Here is a 22,067-nt window from a genome sequence, read left to right on the forward strand (position 1 = left end):
GAATCAGACAAAATGGCAGGGATTAGTTACACATTCATGAAGTTTCATGGAAGCGTTATAACCATAATTCAGTGTTTCTGAAAAGTGCACCTAAACATTGGTGATTTGAGCACATAATGAAGTTAGGTATATGCTTTCGAAGAACCAAAGTTATATTTTCAGATAAATGAGTCACCGTAAAGGATTACTGCTTCTAGGAGTTCTATTTTGGTATCTAACTCAAGTATTTCCACAGAGAGTGATGGCATTCTGAGTGAAGACATGGCTTAAATATAGAATTGCATAGTGTGTAGTACAGGGTGATATCAAAATTTAGAACTAAGTGTTAGAGTGTAAGCTACATTCTGGGTTATTGCACCTTTGTTTTAAGTGATTAAAATCAACACACTAAATTTTTATAATCCTGGATTTTAATTTTTATAATGCTGGATTTGTGCATTATTATTGAAGTATTTTCTTGTGAGTTGAAAGTAAAAAGGGAATCCTTTTTATCTGTCACTGGCACCTTCATCTTCCTGATTTGTTTGCAGGAAGTTAGGGACCAGGTGTTCTCTTCAATAGTAAAAGAAGGTAAAAATGCATATTGATTTCAAAATGTAGTGGTTTTGGATGGGATTTTTTCTTGAGAGCTTGAAAACTTGTATGTCTGAAAATCGCATTTCAGGTCTCATGGCTAAAAGGATCAATGTGCATATGAACAGCAAAAAATGAATTTTACTTCATCTGTAATGAACAGAAGAGGGAGCGTACAATAGCTCAGGAACATCTTCTTTACTGTGAAGGTATATTTATTCCAGTACTTCTAATTCCAGAACAATTTCACAATATTGTTTGTGTTAGTAGAGATAAATCTTTCTTTGAATTGGATTTGAAATTACTAATTTCCTGGGTTGGTAAAATTGAGCACATAATGCTAAATTGAAAATTTAAGCAGTCATTTTGCCTTAAAAAAAATAAAAATGACATTGGAGTTCTCTTAAAGACAGATCTTAAATTTAAAATACTGCCAGAATTTGCAACTGTTTTAATTCTCAGGAGTAAAAGAATAAGGAACTGCATTATGATTTCGAGTCTCTTCTAAGAAGACTACAGCTTCCTTTGCTAATTTGATGTGATTCCTTTTCAGAAATGCAAACAAAAGTATCGTGTATACACAAGCACACCCAACTGTTTGGTTTGCACCTAGGGCTGGAACACTTGGGAAGAAGAATGTTCTGGGAACTCGTTATGCAAATGTCAGACCAAGTGTCCCACTTTATTGCAGAGTTACCATCTAGACTATTACCACAACAAATAGCCTTTTTAAACTAGAATGAGGTTTAACCAGCTGTGAAATTGATAATCAGTCATGGTATTTCAGAAACTGCAGCGTGAGTGGTTTTTGCATGGTCTGTGCAGTAATGAAAATCAAGTTCCTAGAACACTGTATGTACCTGATTCGTTGTTTTTGAGCTGCCAAAGAGAAACTTTATACACTTAGTTCTGCTGGTGTTGTTTTCACTGAGGGAGAGATGAAGTTGCGTCCAGGAAAGAGGACACAGAGCAGTGTTGCACAGCCACCCGTTCCATGCTGAAAGGATTGTCAGAATGAGGAAGGGGAAGTGAAGTAAGGTTGGGCACTTCTATTATATCTTAAGTTTTGAAAATTCTTCCTCTTAATGTAGCTGTATGTGCATGTAGTTGTAATGCCACTTCCAAGATTTACAAGTTAGCCTAAAATAGATGCAGTATGACTTTTAAATGTCACTAAATGGTAAATAATTTTCTTGTTCTATGTATTGCAAAGATTACAAAATTTGTTTTATTCCACATAGGGCTAATACTAAGTTGTTTCAGATGTTTCCTGTGAGCTCATAGCCTGCTTTATAGCAGTGGCACTTGATTTGGCTGTTGCCAGAGCTGGCATTTGAACCCAGCCTCTGTTTTCTCGTGTTTGACACAAGATACAGTATACTGCGGCTTTCAAAACGCTTTCTCTTACTGTCAGATTTTGAAACTCTTTTCTTTTTCCTTGTGTATTTTTGAGTTTGACATGTGATGTCCTCTTTTGTCCAGAGCATGTAATACTAAAGCTAAAAGTCTTTGTCTTATTTTCTTGTAATTACTTGTAGGGTGTCAAGGTTTAATGCAAGGTGACAATAAACTCTGGCAGATGCTCTCTGTTAATCTCCTCCCGCTCTGCATAGAGAAAAGGTGATAGAAGGATAAAGGGAGAGAGACTTTGCAAGTTGGAAAAAAGTTTTAAATGCTTTAAATGCTACTAATAAATAGAAAAAATATACAAAATATACAAAAAAAATCTTGAATATCCCAGGTTAGCACGGTATGGAGTTGGTGTGAGTCCAGTGGCTGCAGGGCAGGCACGCAGAAGTCCTGGGTGGGACTTCTCAGCAAGCTGGAACTGGATTCAGGGATGCAAGGTCTGGAACCAGGCCTCGGATTTGCAGGGACTACAGGCAGGGTCCTCTTCAGATGCCGTCCATGGTCAAAGAGAGAAAGACCCTTGTGATCTCCCTCTTTTATAGGGTGTATGACGTGGATGGGATGGAATACTCAGTTGGTAAGTTTTAGTCACCTGTTCTGTTCACCCGTCCTTGCAAACATGGCCCTCTCACTTACGGAATGCTATCAGAATTCTTGGTTGGTATAGCAATACATCTAAACATGAGCTGCTTCTGCATTCCATTGGTCACTTCTATCAGTCTGGAGCACAGTGCCTCAAAAAACATGTAGCTAAATTCAGAAAAATGCAGTTACTTAGAAGGTACTTAGAAGAACTTAGCTGAAAGGAAAAATCACTAAAAGAGTACTGGTCTTGTTTTTAACAAAACCAGGACACAGAGACTTATTGTCCTGTGACAATAAGTTCTAGCTTAACTCTGTGATGTGAAAAAAAATCTCACTTCCTTCTGTTTTGAGTTTCTGGCACATGAACTTCATTTGCTTCTGTCTCTACCTATTAATGATGTTCCAGCTAGCTAGAGTCTGAGTCACCACCTATGTTGGAGACCAGCTGCCAGTTGATTGCCAGTGATACTGTCTGATGTTGTCTCTGCTTATTTCAATCCATCAGGCATCTCTTATCTTAGATTTGACTGCAGTACTAAACAAAACAGTCATGATCTTCCACAAGCAGGCCCTGGTCCATCATTGACGACAGTGCGATAATCCAGTGCATGATGAAACAGCTCTTCTAATAACAATGTCTAGCCAAATAATAAGCGATATTTCTGGAGATTTACATGGCATGTTGTCAGTAATTGAGCTCAGGTTGAAATTATTTTCAGAATTGAATAAAAATACCCATCGTAGGTTAATTTAGGGTGCAAGGGAACTGTGGAGGTCTGGTCATAACCACTGACATGCTCTTAAGCAGGTTCAATCTTCCTACCGAGGAAGCAGCAGGAATGTGTGCCAGGGGAGGTTTAAGTTCGACATGACGAAAAGGTTCTGTGCCCAGAGGGCACTGGAGCACTGGAACAGGCTCCCCAGGGAGGTGTCACAGCCCCAAGCCTGACGTTCAAGAAGAGACTGGACAACACATGGTGCAACCTGTGAGGTTGTCACATGCAGGGACAGGAATTGGACTTGATGATCCTTGTGGGTCCCTTCCAACTCAGGACATTCTATGGTTCTATGACATCTAAGAATTAAGTTTTGAAAATCTCCAAAATACGGAGATGCTGCATCCTCTCTGGGCAACCTGTTCCAATGTTTGACTGTTGTGGAAAAAATGTTTCTGTACAGCCAGTTGCGATTTCCCAAGTGGCCACTTTTGTCGGTTGCCTCTTGTCTTACTGCTCTGCCACAGGCCTGCTGCTGTTTCCCAGCCGGCCTCTTGGCCACCAGGACCCTCAGATCCTTCTCCTCAAAGGCAGTGTGTAGCCAGGCAGTGCCAGCCTCTCCTGGTGTGTGGTGGCATTCCATCCCGCGAGTCGGAGTCTGCCTGTGTCTTGGAACTGCGTGAGGTTCCTGGCAGCCTGTTTTCCCAGCCTTTTCAGGTCTCTGTGGACAGCAGCTCTGCCCTCCAGTTTATCAACTGCTGCCCCTCGTTGTTGTTATCCATGAAGCTGTTGAAGGTACACTGTGTCCTAACTTTTGGGTCATTAGTAAAAACATTATACAATATTGGTCCCAGTATCAGTCCCCGGGGAATGCCAGTGGTTGCCAGATGCCAAGTTGGACTTGATAATACTGATAAGGGTAATTTTTTGAGCCTGATGGTCCAGTCAGCTTTACACCCAACTGATAGTTCACTGACTCAATTGGCCTATAAGATTACTATAGGATTCCATGTTGAATACCTTGCTGAAGTCCAGATAAACAACATACACTGCTCACTCCTTGGGTACCAAAACAGTTGTCTCGTTAGGCAGTCAGGTTGATTGGGCACAGTTTGCTTGTAATCGATTTTTTTCAGTTATCTTTTTCTTCAGGTGTTTCAAAATAGTGTCCAGGACCTGAAGCTAATTGGAATTCTGACCTATTCTGGAGATCCTCCTTTTTGCCATTCTTGAAGATGGGCACAACATGTGCTCTTTTCCATTTAACAGGAACCTCCCCCAGTTGCCATGACCCTTCAGAGGTGGTAGGCAACAGCCTGGAAATGGTTTTGACTGGCTGCTTCACCCCCCTCAGATGGAACCCATCCGGGTCCCTGGAGTGGAGCTGTGTGTGTCCCAGGGGACAGCAGCAAAAAAGGCATTGAGTGCCTGTTTTCTGTCCCTAGGTCTCCTGCCCCATTGAGAAAATGTGCCCGCCTTTACTTGCTTTTGCCACTGATTTATTCATAGCAGCCATCCTGCCTGCCCTTCATACGCCATCATTGCCAGGATCTGGATCCACTGTTGTGTGCGAGGATATACATCTGTGTATATTCTGGTTTTCTAGGGGCAATGCAATTCTAAATGCTTCCCAGTTTAAGAGAAACAAGTTTAATCACAGTCATTCAGATATTTAGCTGCGTTTTTATTCTTGGCATAGGATGCGTTACAGTGAAGTGACATAATATGCTTGTTTTATTATAATCTTGTATGGCATTTAAATATCTCACAAACACTTATAAGGTGATGTTATCTTCTCGTTAAAGCAAAACTGAGGTGGTGTGTATTGACACAAAAAGTGTTTATTCATTATGGTTTGTTCAAGCTGCAATAGTTCAGAGTTTTTTCCTGTATGTCTAGTATTATGTAACATTTAGCTTATTTTTAAATGCAGTTCCCTCTGATATAACTTGCAATTAGCATTAAGAGTTTCTGCAAACTGAGTCATAAAGCAGAAGGTATAACAACACCCGCTGACTAGAAGTTATGGCAAGATAAACAGTTCAGAGCTGTTATTTTCCCCAGTTTGTGATGAACAGTGGTAGAGATTTTCAATTTTGTAATGAGTTGGGTGGGGAGCAGTCAAGAATAAAGAAGTTCTGTGTTAACTAAGATTGTGAGTAGATATCATTACTTTCTAGAACATCAGTTAGACTTAAAAATAAGACTCCAATTTCAGTAAAATATTGTATACTAATTAAATAACTTAAAATTATTTTGACAGTGAAGGAAATTATTTACATCCCTTTCTGTGAGAAAGCCATTTTTAGGGCTGCTTAGCCTTTTTATTTTTCAATTAAAATAATCTTATCAATCAATAATATATATATTTTATTGCAAAAATAAAAACTTGTTTTCCTGATATAGATACTCTTCTGCCCCATTTATTTTAGATATTGATGATTGGTATAAATGGATATATGTATTCATTTGTTTAAATTCCATAATTTTCCAAATAGACCAAACATAGTTTAAAGTCTTTTGACTCATCACTGCTTAATTTTTTTCCCCCCCTTTTCTTTTTTTTCCCATATCTGTTAAATCTTTCTTGCTGTCTCTAACCTGCAAGCTCCCCTTCTTCCAGCAATCATTTTTATGACTATTGACTATTCCAGAAATTGTCCACAAAACATGCCCATCTCTTACTATGTGAACAGGAGCTAAATGGTAGGACTCTATTTTGAGTATTTCTATTCAAATTGAATTATTTCTCCCTGGAGTAGAACCAGTGCCTTTCCGTGCTAGTGTATGGATCAGTGCATCCTGATACCTCGTGGATTAGTCTTGATATATTGAACTTAAATAAAATTAAAAAAAAATCAATCCGTAGCAATAAGTGTTTTGAATTTCTCCATACTGTATCCAAATTCTGTATTCAGAAGTTAGATGCTCTTTTGATGGCTTCAGTTTTATTCATCACTTTAACTGGAAATATGAGATCATGGGATGGTGGTGGAATAGAGCACTTAGATTTTACGAAATATGTGATGCAGCTGATTAGAATATGCTGTTGATATCAAATTGGAAGTTATGCAGGTGATAACATGATAGGCAGGCTATTATTTATTGGCTTAGAAATGTTCTACGGAAAGATTTTAAACAGTTGCTGATATTTTTGGTACATGGAATTTTTGTAATCATTTGTTCTGAACAAGTGATTGGAAAAAACCAAGTCATTACTTCTAGTCAATCATACTTTCACAGGAGGAGGATGCTAGATGATATCTTTATTTTCCTTTCAAACCTTGTTGTTTGCAATTCCAGTTACTGTAAAACTGATTGTTAGAATCTTTATTATTTACTCTAAGTATTATTTTTTAGTTATTAGATTGTGTTCTTGCATCTTACTAATCCAGGACTGCTAATTGTAAAAATATGAAAGGCAACTGTTTGCATTATATGAAGTAATATATAAGAAATATATTTATCCAGAAATAAACTCACAGTGAAATCAAGGGATAAGTGACTGAGGGTGTAATGGCTACTTGATGGAACTAACTTTACAGGCGGAACTGTTTGAGGCTACAAGAAGATAATTAGGACATTTTTCATGATACAGAAGCAGGACTCTCATTTAATAGGAAACAAGGATGGCCTTGTGGTCAAAACATGATGTTAAGAATAGACCATACATCTGTCTCCTACCTCAACCACAGAAGAGCTTGGTGACCTTTTATCTGCATTCCTGGTGTTACTTCTAGTTCCTGCAGCCGTAGCCTTTGAAAGTCCTGATGAGGAAGGGCGAAATTAGTTAAAAGCTGTGTCTTGCATTCGTATTTTTATGAAGCAGTAGGTAATTCCACTTTTACAGGGTGTCAGAGAAACAATTCCAGGCATGGTTTTGTTTTCTGTGTATTTTGTATATACTACGTTTAGTATTCTGCTTGATTGCTTGGGAAATCTTCATCCGAGCTGGAGCCTGAGTGGCTTGTTGAGGGAGAGTAACAGTCAGAATGACCAGACTGGCTTGGCTCTCTTGCTAAAGAGCTGAGCTTGTTATTAAAGGCCTTGGAGACTTCCAATTAATAGGAAATTATCTCTAGTGTTATTTTTACAGGTTTGCAATACTGGGCTTCGGTGAACATTGGGGTTTTTTTTTTTTTTTTTTGGAAGCAACATGATCTCTAAAACAAAAGGTAGCTAAAGAACCTGGAAATGTACAGTGACTTCAGATGGAAGCAGATGTGGTGAACTACTGAATTTTCCATGGCTACACCTGATAACCAGCAAGACATGCAAGACCAGTTTTATTAAGGCTATTAAGAAAATAGCAACAACTGATTTGAAGGGCAAAATGGGCATTTTTTTAAAACGGTTAAGTGTTAATACATTGTTTTATTAAAGTGAATATTATTGTAGAGAATAAGTTGCATATTCACAGCTGTTGGATTACTCCTCTTCCTCAGTTCTCTCTGGCTTAATTTAATGCTTTTGTGTATTTCTTCAACTGAGTTATGAAGACTTTCCAAGTAGGCTTCAAAGGACTTTAAAGAGATCACTAGTAAAGTCCTCTTCCCAGAGGTAGGACCCACAGCTCAATCTACTGTAATAAATGTTTCTCTAACTTGTGAATCTCTTGTGAAGATGATTTCTCACCTTCCTTGGGTAGGTATATTACGTCAATTCTTCACTATTTAGATTTTTTTCCTCATCTATAACCTGAATCTTCACTTCTAATTCAGCCATTTTTTTTACACTGTTTTTGGGGATGTGAGGAAATTTCCATCATAATCATCGCTCAAAACAGCTTTTTAATGTTCTGAAAGAAATTTTGCTGTCTCCTTTTAAGCTGACCTTGTTTAAGGCTAAAATCTCTGGTCTTGACCCTCTTCCATAGAAGAAATCTCTTATCACTTCCCTGCTCTTGTTAACTTCTCTGGTTCTTTTCCAGCTTGTTTTGTGCAGTCCTGTGTACAGGGGTTCACGAAGCTGGGCACAATATTCTGCCTTAGGCTATAACAATATCAACAAATGATTTCTAACCCTTATTTAAAAAAGAACATTAGTTTTCTGTGAGGTCTTATACAATGCACCTCCTGTTTATGCATCTTAGGTTGGACTTCTGCTCTGCTATAACCCTACATGTTTTCTATTATCTTCCTGTTTATTCATTATTCCCATTTTCATGTTCTGTGCATTTAATTTATTTAAAAATCCTAGGTTAGTGGGGATTTTTCCCCTTCTTTTGTGCTTATCCTTTGAGTTGCATCTGATTGCGCGTTTTTTTCCAGATTTTTTTCCTTCATTTTGAGATAAATTTAAATGCAATAAAAAGCATGTGCTCAGAACGCTGAGCGTGGTGTCATTTGCTGATTTTTTTTTAATTTGTTCTTAAAAGATAAGTTTCATATTCTGCTTTATTGTCATAATGAAAGTATTTGGTAGAACTAGAACAGGACAAACCCAGGGGAATTTCTTTTTGACACACTTTTCCAAGTCCTGATGATTACCAATCTTGTGATAATTACCTTTTGGACATTTTCTCTGTGATTTCCTATACAGTATTTTTTTAGTTTGCAAATGGGAATGGTGAGTCCTGTGTTTTATTACTATATTCAGACACTTTGCTTTATTGATTACATCATATATTCTGCCAGAAATCAGTTACATGACACTATTTCATTTTTGAGAAGAATACAAAAAGACTTAAACCCTGGAGCTTACATGTTAATCTTTTAGGTCTTTACAAACTGATAAACATCTTGTTCCAACTTCCTCTCCCCAACTATTCTGATCTGTAGTTTGGAAACTCCTCCCCCTTTTAACAGTAGTGTTTTGATTTGCCCTTTTAAGTCTGGTGTTGTTTTCTGTTCTTCTGAGTTTTCAAAGTTGATTAATACAGTCTCCTTAGAAATTTTAGAATTAATTTCAGTTGATCTTACTGTCCTCAGCACATTCATGTATGGTGATTTTCTTTAGGATTATGTTTTTGTTCTGACACCTTGTTAATATGTCTAGATATGTAACATCAAAAAAAAATATTGAAGAAGGTATGAAAAACTTCAGTGCATTCTTTTATTAACTCTTAATGGACTTTTATTTTAATCATTGTTATGTAAAGTATCTTCATTTTTTTTCATCTTGTTTCTTGTAAACTGCAACTCATTTTACACCTTTGCCTTTCTTATCTTTATTTACCTGCTTTTGCTGTTCCATAGTGTTGTTCCTTTAAGTTGTTCTTATTGCATCTTGAACAATTTTGCGATTATTCTTTTGTTAGTATTTAAGCGTGAAGCTTGGTTTGGTCTGTTATCATCCTCTTGTTACAGTGGAACAGTTTGGTACTGTGCCTTTCAAATAGCAACATAAATGGTATAGAACCATTAAAACAGGCGTGTAGGATGGGTTACACAAGTTGACGGTCCTTGAGTATTGCTTGTACAGTGAAGAAAAATTTGCATTTATTCAATAGTAGACTATTAAAATCATTTCTGTCATTTGAATAATTTCAATATTTGTTTACCTTCCTATACAGAAACCAGATTGCAAGTAAAACCTGTTGTTAAGTATTTACATACTTATTTGTGGAGAGCAGCTGCTTTTAGGTTTCTAAACTGTACATACTCAATACTGGTAAAACTTAAATCTGTTAATTAATATAGAACTATTAAAGAAGTAAGAAGTAAGAGAAAAATGAATTGTGGCATATCCTAATGAACACTGAGTAGAATAAGCTTGGGAAAGTGGCGTATTTCCCTTGCATATGGCCTTTCAGGTTTTTTTTTTTCATATTGTATGTTCTTACTGAGCTGTTCTCCTTGTATCCAAAGGAGCTTCTCTAATATTGAAAGAAGTAGTTGCTCAGGAAGGACCAGAATTAGTTAAGGGTCCGTTTGGCATATGGAAGAAAATAGTGGGGGTTTTATTGTGGTGAAGTCATTAAATGATGAGTTCCTTTGGGCGTAGATGTAGGATGTTCTGCTTTAAAAAGGGTGTAGGTCAAGTTAGGAAAATGTGATCTGAAGTTACAGGCTTTTCTATCCTTACTTTCCTCTGCAGCATAGTTTATTAAATTTTATTTGAGGATTTGGAAGGCTAGCAAAGGGAAAGGATTTGTGTTTAGGTTTTCTTGTATGTAATAGTTTAGTGAACTTTTAATAGAATTACATGTGTTTGGGTTGAAAGGGGCCTTGAAAGATCATCTAGTCCAACCCCTCTGCCATGGGCAGGGGCATCTTTCTGTAAATCAGGCTTCTTAGGTTTTCCAGTTATTGCAGGATTATGAGTTGTTTCTCGTGTGTACTAAGGAAGCAACTGATGCCTGTTCAGCCATCTTACTTTTTGATCTTGAGTTTTGCTTTTTTCTCATTATGAGAGTGAGTAATAATTCCAAGCAGCCAAAGCTCTTGTGGCATGCTGTGGAGTTTATATGTACGTATCAATGGGTTCAAATAGCTATTTTAATTTTAGAAATTAATATCAGCACAGCGTGGTTTAATTCAGTGAGGGCTGCAGTGAAATTGCCTGGCATTAGCTTGGAGGTGGTTATTGAGAAGCTACCATTATTTTTGCTTATTACTGCCCATCTTGTCAGAGAGAAAAACATAAACATTTAGTTCCTGTACCTCGTGAACATTTCTTGCCTGTTTTTTCCTTTGGTTCATTCAGGTCTGTAAGAGTCCAAGCTGCTTGCTGGAGCAGCCAGGCCATGTGTTGTCCCCAGAGGTGGTCGCTGCTGCCAAGATGGCCAGGAACTCTACACCAGTAGGAGAGTGTTGCAAAAATACCTAGTTTGGACTTTTCTCTTGGAGAACAATCTGTGGAGAATGCTTTAGCATGTTTGCTGGGAGCAAAAGGCTTTTGATTGGGCCGGAGCTGTCTTTGCCAACAGTGCTTTTGTTTGGAAGCTGCTATTTTTGGCCTGTTCACTTCTGAGCCTTTTGTAATGGCAGAAGGAGGAAGCGAACAGTGAAATCACTTTAATAACATATTTCCTGGTTGAAGTGACTTATCTGTGAGGCCTAGACAGAGGAGATGTCATTTCCTGGATTACTTCTCTTCAGCTTGAACAGTCTGTTTTACTGTGTAATGTTTTGACCCAGCTTCTTAATTGGAGTACAATTTTAATGTTAAGTAATGTAAACTAGGCCTTTTAATAAAAAAGCAAAGCTTTAAGGAAACACCTTTTGACAAAATCCTAATGTGCAAGACAAGTCTTTCATAAACTACATGTTGATATGAAGTTGAAAATCCCTTACCTAAAAATTACATTCAAGAGCTTAAAATCTTGTCTTTAAGAATTTGATAGTAAGTTTTGTTCACAGGGATAAAAAAAAAAAAACCAACCCAAAACAACACTTTCTCTTGCTTGTGATGCTGATACTACCAACTGCAACTTACTGTCCTCAAGAGTTAGGACACTTCCACATAGTTAAGAATAGGCAGTTCTGCTTGTCTCAGATTTCTGTTCATTCATAGCTACTTGTGAAAATTGTTACCAGAAGTCCATGAAAAGGAGACAGAAAGAGCTAATTAAAAAGGTGCTGTAAATATGAATCTCAGGTTTTATAGCCCCAAAAGTGGCCGTGGAATCAGAATGACATGGGGAAAAAAAGAGTGACATCTGAAATAATAATATACAGCTCAGTTTATATTGGAAATTATGGTTGTTTGGATCTTGTAATCCACCTTCACTGTTGGACTGTTGGGGTTGATAACTTTATTCTTTTCCCTGACTTTGTGCGTAAAATATAAGTAGTGCACACTGTAAATGTGTTACTTGCTCAACCTCTAAAATGCATGAAAAACATTAAAATATCAGGTGACCTTGCCTCTCTTTCCCCCTCACCCCAAAATAAGAACACAAATATGCCTCATTGATTTGTGTTGTCACAGAGTGCTTTTACACCTGCCTTAAAATGTCTGCCCAATTGTTAGTGATCATTAAATTATCATTTGACCAGCAGTAAAAGAAAAATGTGAAAGGAGTGATAAATAAGGTGTTAGACTGTGAAGAAAGATTGAGTAAGAAGGTGCTCAGCTCTAGAGAAGTAGTTTTTATTTTTGAATCTGGACAGTAAAAATGAGAACTGTTGTTAATTGGAAAAAAAAAAAACCATGCTCAGGACCAATTGTGAAACTCTAATTGCATTAAGGGATTCTAAAGAGTAAGAAAGACTCTTGATACTGTAAATAGATACTGTGAACTACAGTCAAATGTTAATGCAGTTATATTGCAAATATATTAACATTACTATAGCTTCAGGTTCTGTTCGATGTTGGAGTTAGGTGTTGTGTGTAGATTACCAGGCAATTGGAATTGAGACTTCATTGCACTGGGTGAAATTATAAAACATGACCCAGCGGTTCTCCATCAGGACATTCCATACGGTCCTTTTCTACACGTGAAAAGGTGAAGATCCATATTTCTGCTGATACATTGTGTTACAGAATGTGAGATATCCTTTTTTGGAAGGCAGTGTTTGCTAGATAAAGGGTTTGGTATTATAGATTCTATTATGTTATTTTGCAGGAAATCACCTCAAGTCAGAGTACTTTCCGTTGGATTTGTCCAGGTCATTGGGCAGTTCCTCTGCAACCCATGCAGTGATTAATCCACAAGTATTTAACAACTTGGTTACTTTGGTTTAATTTTATTGCATGTTTTGTAAGAATGTCATCATATTTAAGAATAGGTGCTAAGTTCTGAAAGGTGAGTGCGATGTCTTAGCGCATCACTCCATTATCTGTAATGGGTCTTGTGGGGACACTTGTGGTCAAGACTGAAATCATGCCTATAAATGGTGGTTTAAAAGTAACTAACGATTGATACTGTGTCTTCTTCATTTACTTCCCTTTTTACTTATTAACACTGTTTCATGTTTCTTTTTGTAAGGAAGTTCTGAAATGTGATATGTAAGACCTTTGCCACACAGTTTGTGTTACATAGATTCAAGAGTAAAATGCCACTTTGTCTGGTGGTGGAAATACTTTAGGTGTTACATCACAGATTGGTGGAGGTTGGCAAGGACCTCTTGAGATCACCTAATCCAACCCCCCTGCTCAATGCAGGATCAGCTGGAGTAGGTTTCCTGGGACCATGTCCAGTCAGGATTTGAGTATCTCCACTGATGGAGACTCGTCAGCATCTCTGGGCAGCTGGTGCCAGTGTTTGGCCACCCTCACAGGAGAAAAGTGTTTTCTTGTGTTCAGGTGGAACTTAATGTGTTTTACCTTGTGCCTGTTGTCTCTTGCCCTGTCAGCAAGCACTACCCTTTTTTCATTCATTCCCATCAGGTATCACAGTATGTTTGGGATTGGAAGGGACCTCAAAAGATCATCTAGTCCAATCCGCCTGCTGGAGCAGGAACGCCTAGGTGAGGTGGCACAGGAACATGTCCAGGCGGGTTTTGAATGTCTCCAGAGTAGGAGACTCCACAACCTCCCTGGGCAGCCTGTTCCAGTGTCTGTCACCCTCACTGAGAAGAAGTTTCTTCTCAAACTTAAGTGGAACGTCTTGTGTTCCAGCTTGATCCCATTACCCCTTGTCCTATCATTGTTTGCCACTGAGAAGAGCCTGGCTCCATCCTCATGGCACTCACCCTTTATATATTTATAAACATTAATAAGGTCACCCCTCAGTCTCCTCCAAACTAAAGAGACCCAGCTCCCTCAGCCTTTCTTCATAAGGGAGGTGCTCCACTCCCTTAATCATCTTCGTTGCCCTACGCTGGACCCTCTCCAGCAGTTCCCTGTCCTTCTGGAACTGAGGGGCGCAGAACTGGACATAGTATTCCAGATGTGGTCTCACCAGGGCGGAGTAGAGGGGAACGAGGACCTCTCTTGATGTACTAACTACCCCCCTTGTAATACACCCCAGGATGCCATCGTCCTTCCTGGCCACAAGGGCACAGTGCTGGCTCATGGTCATCCTGTTGTCTACCAGGATCCCCAGGTCCCTTTCCCCTACACTGCTCTCTAATATGTAATTTCCCAACCGATACTGGAACCTGGGGTTGTTCCTGCCCAGATGCAGGACTCTACACTTTCCCTTGTTAAATTTCATCAGGTTATTCCCCGCCCAACTCTCCAGCCTGTCCAGGTCTCGCTGGATGGCAGCACAGCCTTCTGGCGTGTCAGCCACTCCTCCCAGCTTAGTGTCATCAGCAAACTTGCTGATAGTACACTCTATTCCCTCGTCTAAATCGTTAATGAATATATTGAATAATACTGGCCCCAGTACTGACCCCTGAGGCACTCCACTAGATACTGGCCTCCAACTAGACTCCGCACCACTGACTATCACTCTCTGGCTTCTCTCCTTAAGCCAGTTTGTAACCCATCTTACTACTCTATTGTCTAGACCACACCTCCTCAACTTAGCAACTAGGATGCTGCGGGAGACTGTGTCAAAGGCTTTACTGAAGTCAAGGTAGACCACATCCACCGCTCTGCCATCATCCATCCACCTTGTTACATTCTCATAAAAGGCTATGAGGTTGGTCAAGCATGACCTACCCTTGGTAAAGCCATGCTGACTGCCCCTAATAACCCTCTTATCCTTGATATGCCTTGAGATGGCACCAAGGATAAGCTGTTCCATTACTTTCCCAGGGACAGAGGTGAGGCTGACTGGTCTATAATTACCCAGGTCCTCCTTCTTGCCCTTTTTGAAGATTGGAGTGAGATTTGCTTTCCTCCAGTCCTTGGGCACCTCTCCCATACCCCAAGACTTGGCAAAGATGATGGAGAGCGGTCCAGCAATGACTTCAGCCAGCTCCCTCAGCACCCGCGAATGCATCCCATCTGGACCCATATATTTATGGGTACTTATACACATTGATGAGATCCCCTGCCCTGAGTCTTCTCCAGGCTGAAGAGTCCCAGCTCACTGAGCCTCTCTCTCCTCTTAGGAGAAATACTCCAGTGCTTTAATCTTCATGGCTCTTGGCTGGACTCCGTCCAGTACATCCTTACCTTTCTTGGGGTAGAGATCGCAGTCTTCTGGGCCTAGGCTTTCAGCCAGTTTTTAATCCACTTCATTTATCTAACCCATACTTTGTCAGCTTGTCTGTCGTGCTTCCCAAGACAATTTAATTTGTTAGGAGGTTAAAAAAAAAAAGGCAGTTGAGTATCTTAATTTTGAAAATGTACTTAATCATTAATGGTTTTTGTGGTGAAAAGCAATATCTCCACAGACGAGAAAGACTTCTTTGTGTATGTATGTATTTAGGACAGTCTGGCATTCAAAATAATCTTGGACTTTGCCTTTAGCTCTGTCCAGGTACATATGTTATTAGAATGAGTATAATAATTTTAGTGATATTTGCAACTGATGATCTCTTCCCAGATATATTAAGAAAAAAAAAATCAAGTCAGCAGGTTGTTAGCTATAACTGAAGTTATTAAGAAGACTGAAAAGCTGTTTAGTTCTGTTGGCTGCCTATTAATAAAAGTGATGTGGTCTCTGACTTAAATCTCTTTGATGCCCTGTCAAGAAGAAACCATTTCAGGCTTTTATTTCTAGAACAATTAATAAAGCTGCCGGTTCAGGCAGGACACTGAAGATGCTGAGTGTGATTCTGTGAATGGAATCTCTGGATCTTCTTAGTATCTGAAACTAATTTTTATTTGTCCTTGTGTAACTGGAAAGGGATTCATGTTTTGAAGAGTGGGGTTTTTTTAAGTTTTTCTAGGTTGCTGAAAGGTAGAATTGAGTTAGGTCTTGTAACTACTTTTAGTTTAGATTTTGGTGATCTCATCTCTTGCCATTTGAAGCGGTCTCAGTTGTTTTCTATGGACGCATCGATAATTGGTAGCAGAACAGCATGTGGAGTTCTGGCTTGTCTTCTGTTGAGTCACTTAAAAAAAGTAATCCAGTCTTGTGAGCTTGAATTATGTTGTGAATTGTCTTCTTCATTTTAGATCATGTCTTGCTTCCAGGAAGAAAAACGTTTAGCTTTTGTTTGAATACCCAGAATGAGAAGGTAGAGAGACTGTGATCTAAGCAATAATATGGATAATACGAACAAAGCTTTTGGCTATGCAGGAAAAATATAATGGAAAGAAGTAAATCAGATTGACTGAAATAAGTATCTCAAATCAGTGTTTAATGAGTAAGATTACTTACTGGTTAAGACTAAAACTACTATTGCAGTTTAAGTCCCAGTCCCACTAATCAGTGGTAATGTATCTGTACTGTTTATAGACCAACTTGGAGCCAGTGGTGTGTGTTAGCTCCTTCACAGTGACTGCTTTATAAACATACTTGAGAGTTTGTTTGGTTTGCTTACTAGGAATGTAATGCGTGAGTTGAATAATATGTAATCAGTCTCAGTGTAGTACTTTTAAGAAAGTTGTTAATTATAATGTTAGAACTCAATTAACTTATTTTTATTTCTTTTCAGGATGGCTTGAATTCTTTGGTCCTTGATCTGGATTATCCAGCGCTGAGAAAGAACAAGAACATCGATAATTTCTTAAACAGATGTAAGTTGCCAGTGGCCCTTAAACAATGGCATTGTTGTGATCTCAGTCATAGGGCGCTGAGTGGTCAGAAATGCATTACTGGTTTTCATTTTACTGATTTTTTTATAACTGAGCTTCTATATTCAGAAGGCTTTGGAGGACCATTTGGTACAGAGGAGTTTCATTTTGGGGAGTCATTGTATTGCTGAAAATATATTGGAAAATACTAACTCTAGGTTGTAATTTTTCCAACTACAGTTGGAAAAATCCTTTTATGTTGTTTTTTATCTTAAATGAGTGCAGTGGCATAATTTGCAAAGCACATACCAGTTATTATTCTTTATGAATTAATTACTCAAAAATGGATCATTGTATATACAGTCTTACTTAATCTAACAGAGAAGTCATCTGTTGACTTTTAGACTTTTTAGAACATTTTTGAACCTTTGTGTAAATGTTTGTGATTCCCACCACATTAATTGTATGCAGAATCTGGGAGTGTATTGAGTGTGTGAAAATGGAAGTCTCTTGCATCAGAGTAGCTGTATTTTGTCTTTTCAAGTGTTTTCTGTCCATGTATATAAACTATTTTTTTTTTTCTTCTAAAAATAATGGATTATTTGCTTTAACATGTAAGTTTTAGAGAGTAAGCCTTCTTGGAACTGTGTGTTGTAGTGAACTGACTTTGAGATACATATTTTTTAAAAATACCCAAATCCTCTTTTGATTCTTTACTGATAAGAGCTATGTGTGTCTTCCCTCCATTTCACTGGACTCCTTTTAATACCCACTCATGTTCCTCAGTTAAATGGTGGCTGGTATAGTCGTTTGTGCTGAGTTCTTATGTTTGGAATTCAGTGCTTCCCCGTGAGGTTTAGCAGAGCTCTGTAGCTGGACATGGGCCTTTACAGTTGCCGGTAAAGTCTCATTTGGAGAGGTCACTGAAAACAGAATAAGTAAGAAACAGCAGATTAGGAAGGAGAGGCATACCTCGGGATTTTTCTCAGTTTAAGTACTAAGGAATTAAAGCAGATATTTATGAAAGAAAGGGTCAGGAACAGCATTTTAAGTAATGTTGTTACCTGCAACTGTGCATTTTAAATGTGATGAGAGGGAAAAGCCCAGTCTATGGCAAATATGAAAATTATATAAATGACAGTAACCTTTATGAGTTGCTCAAATTTGCCTTTACATTACAATACTACTTTTGCAGTAGGACAAAATTAGAAACCTTTTTCTAATCAGAAGACCAGTATCTTCTGTTATCTGGCTATTAAAAATAGCAACTATGAGAAAACAATTTAACCTTGGGAACACGTTTGGGTGTTTTGATTATTTTTTTTTCCTGCAGTCCGTGAACATTCTTGCTGTCTGTCTTCCCTTTTTAGAAGGCTTTTGCTTCTTCTCCTACTCTAGGTTCCCTCCCATTATTGTACTAAATATTATTAAGCATCTGATGTGGCCTGCAAGCTACCAGCAGTGACAGAAAACCAAAATTTACTTTGGTATATTTATATATTATATACAATTTATATATTTATATACAATTTTATTACTGCCTTTTCTTAACAATCAGCTGACATTTTGCAGTTGAAATAGCTACTAGCTAAAGAAAGTTCTTAGATGGGTTACAAAAAAAATCCACAGTAGTTAATGAAGAGTTTTCAGGGGTGCACTTCATCCTTACCTGTTGAACTTTAAAAAAGCAAGTAAGAGCTGACTATTTTGGTTCACATATAATGTGGCTGTTCATCTCTTTTGAGAGTCACCCATGTAACTTCTCTCCTGTTTCTGTACTGCCTGGAGAGAATGAAAAATAGCATGGCATATCTTCTGTAATTTACGTCTTTTTAGTATATATTTTTGAAATGAGAATTTTGTAAACACCTGAAGCTGGTACTGTTTTGGCATTGCAACTGAAAGAATCAGTCCTGCCACAGCGATTTGTTTCAAAGTCCTTTCTGACACAAGTGTTGTTGTGGTTTCTTGTAAACCTGGTTGAGGAACTGAGCAGAATGAATGCAAGGAGTGGGGTGGTTAGTTTGCTTCACTGTTATTTGTGCCAGCACAAAGGGAGCTGCTCGGGTGCAGGAAAAAACAGGAGGGCAGTTGGGTTCTTATTGGCATTGCCATTTTATGTGATTTAAAGTTGCTGAAGCTTTATCTCTTGTTGTTTTGGAAACTGTTCTGGGGGTAGCAAGTATCAGTGGAAATGAAGAGTGTACAGGTGCTCGTTAGCATGGATTTGGAGAAAGACTTGGCAACTAATGTAAGGATTTATGGAACAGTAAGTTGCTGCTCTCTTAGGTTAGGGAACTGTGAGTTCTTGTCTCTTCTGATTTTCTCAGCATCTGAAGAGCTATAGCAAATGTCTGGATGAGAATTATTGTCAAAAGGTTGTGACAGACTCTGACAAGCAGTGTGTGCGGGGTCCTGGAGCCTGTGTCCCCCCTCCAGGCTCCTGAGGCAGCGCAGGGAGGTGACGAGGCTGCCATGCAAGTGACACTGTGGTGCCAGGTGAAGCTGCTGAGGCGGGGTCGGTGCTGACGGTTTTTTTAATCCATATTACACAAATCTTCAAAAATTGTGGAGAACACTGCAATAATCATTGTGCTTTCACTCAATTTAATCACTTAATTCTTCCACAATAACACTTTGAGAAGGGAATTATTTTTTCTACCGTATTCCCAAAGGTTTGAATACACCTTACGTCAGACCTACTGCAAGCCATTACTAATCAGGTCAATGTTTTATTAATAGCTTATTTTAATTTAAAAATGAAATAGTTTGCATCTCAGCTGAGACCTTAATTGATATTCAGCTGAACTCATAGTTTCAAGCTGAAACTCGAATGTTTTAACTCATTTCACAAAGCTACACTTTATTAATTGCCTGTACTATAGGAGTGTCATATATCCTGTTTCTGTGGCCACTTTGCAGAATCAACCTCTTTGCACGTTTAATATGCAGGAAACGTTTTCATTGCCTGCTTCCCCTTACTATTTTCATTTCTTACCTCTTTCTCTACAGCACTGAACCAAAGCAGAGCATGTATTTATCATAAGAGGCACATAAGGATCCCATATAAAAGTATAACTATTCCTTTTCAGCCTTCTATATTGCTTTAATCAATTCTTAGGAGTTTGGTTAAATTGCTGCTTTTCTGGAGTGTTCATGGGACAGGAAAGCATAACGTAACATCTAATTCCCAAAACAATGAGAGGAATCTCCTAGTCCTCTGAGAGCAAAAACTCACTTGCTTATTTTAGAAAAGAAGCTCGATCTTTCCGGCATGGGCTTGGTGTAACAAATCTTTATTGGTCCTCTTTTTTTAATGGCTATGACAACAGGTTGAATCAATTCTTCCAAGTCACTTTTTCTGTCATCTGAAATTTGCCAAGTGTTCAATCATGTCTTAGTGGCTTGTGCTTTTTTCGGTCTCCCATGCAGGTACTACATAACCTCTTAACTACTTAAACTTCTGGGAGAATAAAGTTTAATAATTAAGCAGTCATTTTAAGCAACAGTTAAAAATATTCAGTCATGTGTAATGTTGTCATCAGGAATAGAAGGGCACGAAGAATGGATTTTGAGGAATTCCAAGGAGCAGCACAAGGAGTGGTGCCTTCAGCAGGCCTGGTACAATCCAGAAGCCTTGACTACCTAAATGGACCAGTGACTTCCTATGTGTTATCCAGCATCACTCAAAAATTGGAAACTTCTGGTGTTAAAATTATTTGCTGATGTTTTGGAGGTTGGCAGACTTCTGGAGTGCAATGGCAGTGGACGTATTGAGAGTAGAAGGAACTTGTAGAACAGGTGTGTCACTCGTGTGGCAGCTTTGCTAACCCCCTGAATAAACCTCCTGGAAAGTTGCTTTTGCTCTCCAAGCAGACAGTACTTTCTTAGATGCATCTGTTAAGATTAACATCTTGCAAAAGTAACAGTTTTTGTTCCTTCCTTACATTTTGTTATACCTCTTGAAGTTGCTGAATCATTTGCCAGCCATGCAGTTACCAAGAGAAACGCGTTGCCTGGTGTGGTGTTCATTCCTATTGTGATTGTGATTCTCTGTGCTCCATGCTTCCTGTCAGTGACACAGATGAAATGTCAGATTCCAAGAAGAATCTTAGAAATGTAGTGCAATGTATATCTTACTTTGAGTTAATGAGGTAATTGCCCCTCTGGTTTTCTCTTGGCTGCTTTAAGGCCACTCTTTGCAAGGTCTTTGCAGTCACCTTGGCAGGTTGGGCTCTGGTTCCATTCTTAACGATGTTCTGGTAAGAGAAGGGAGGGGAGAGGTATCAAATAAGCAAGGTTTCCCAAGCAGAGCATGAATTAGAGCCACAGTGTTTAAGATAGAATGTCTTAGGTGTATAAACAAGTTATATGTCAGTGTTATTAACCACTTTTCCATTTGGGTACTTGGTAGATACAATGCAATTCAGTTCTGCCATCAGGCTTGCTTTCATTAAATCCAGGATGCTGTCCTCTGCAAGTCAGAGAACTGCCGCTTTCTCTTTCTCTATGTTCAGCTCCTTTAATTATACAAGACAAAATACTTCTGTCCCTATTTCTTTTCTCTGGAGGGGGAAACACCCCTCTGTCTGAAGCTATGCCTGCTAGTTTCTGCTGCTTCTGCAACATGTCCAGCAGCTTCTTATTCCTTGCATACCTCTGACCAGGTGTTAGTATGCACCCCTGATTACTTCAGTCTTTCTGTTGTGCTTTTTGTTTGTTTTTGGGTGGATGTGGGATTGCAGCACTTCCTGGCTGAACTTCAGTTTAACTTCTGGCCAGACTTTTGCCTAGGGCAGCAACTTTTGACTTAATGTGCTCCATTGACTGACTGCATCTGGTCTGTGGGGATAAAACTGCACTTTTACATTTTTATTTCTCATATCTACACACTCCAGAACTGCCTGATACATGTTCCTTTTGACTTCTAGGAAAATAACCTGGATATAAACACTTTTTTTTTCTTAAAGAGCAGGAAAGCTTTGTTTTCACCTCTTCCCTATTCCCCCTTACTCTTCTAGTAAGGTATTTGTTCAATTTTCACAAGCACTTGTAACCTTCAGCCACATTCTTGCTGCCAGCTGCCAGTGACTGATCCACACACTCTGCCCTTTCAGAACGTTGAAGCTTCATTTGTTTAAAGGTTATGGTGCCATTTTCAAGTAGTAAATCAAAAGCTGTCTTTAAACACTCCCGCTATCCAGCATTCCTGGTCCTTCCTGTGTTGAGAAGAAACCGGAGCCATATGTGATGACATTCTCATATTTTAGGACCTTTGCTCAAATGTCACAATATTTTTATAAGATTCCAGTATATTCT

The 22,067-nt window shown here is 38.6% G+C and overlaps 1 protein-coding gene across 1 annotated transcript in view; it reads left to right on the plus strand.

The window, feature by feature from the left end:
* ROCK2 (Rho associated coiled-coil containing protein kinase 2) overlaps positions 1-22,067 on the plus strand; it is a 101,451-nt gene that overhangs the window by 26,372 nt on the left and 53,012 nt on the right. Inside the window, exon 2 of the mRNA XM_080341686.1 lies at positions 16,670-16,751. Within this exon, the coding sequence (XP_080197812.1) occupies positions 16,670-16,751 (82 nt within the window). The remainder of the gene's footprint in view (positions 1-16,669; positions 16,752-22,067) is intronic.

The sequence above is a fragment of the Nesoenas mayeri genome (assembly GCF_963082525.1).
Source record: "Nesoenas mayeri genome assembly, chromosome: 3".
In the NCBI taxonomy this organism is placed as follows: Eukaryota; Metazoa; Chordata; class Aves; order Columbiformes; family Columbidae; genus Nesoenas; species Nesoenas mayeri.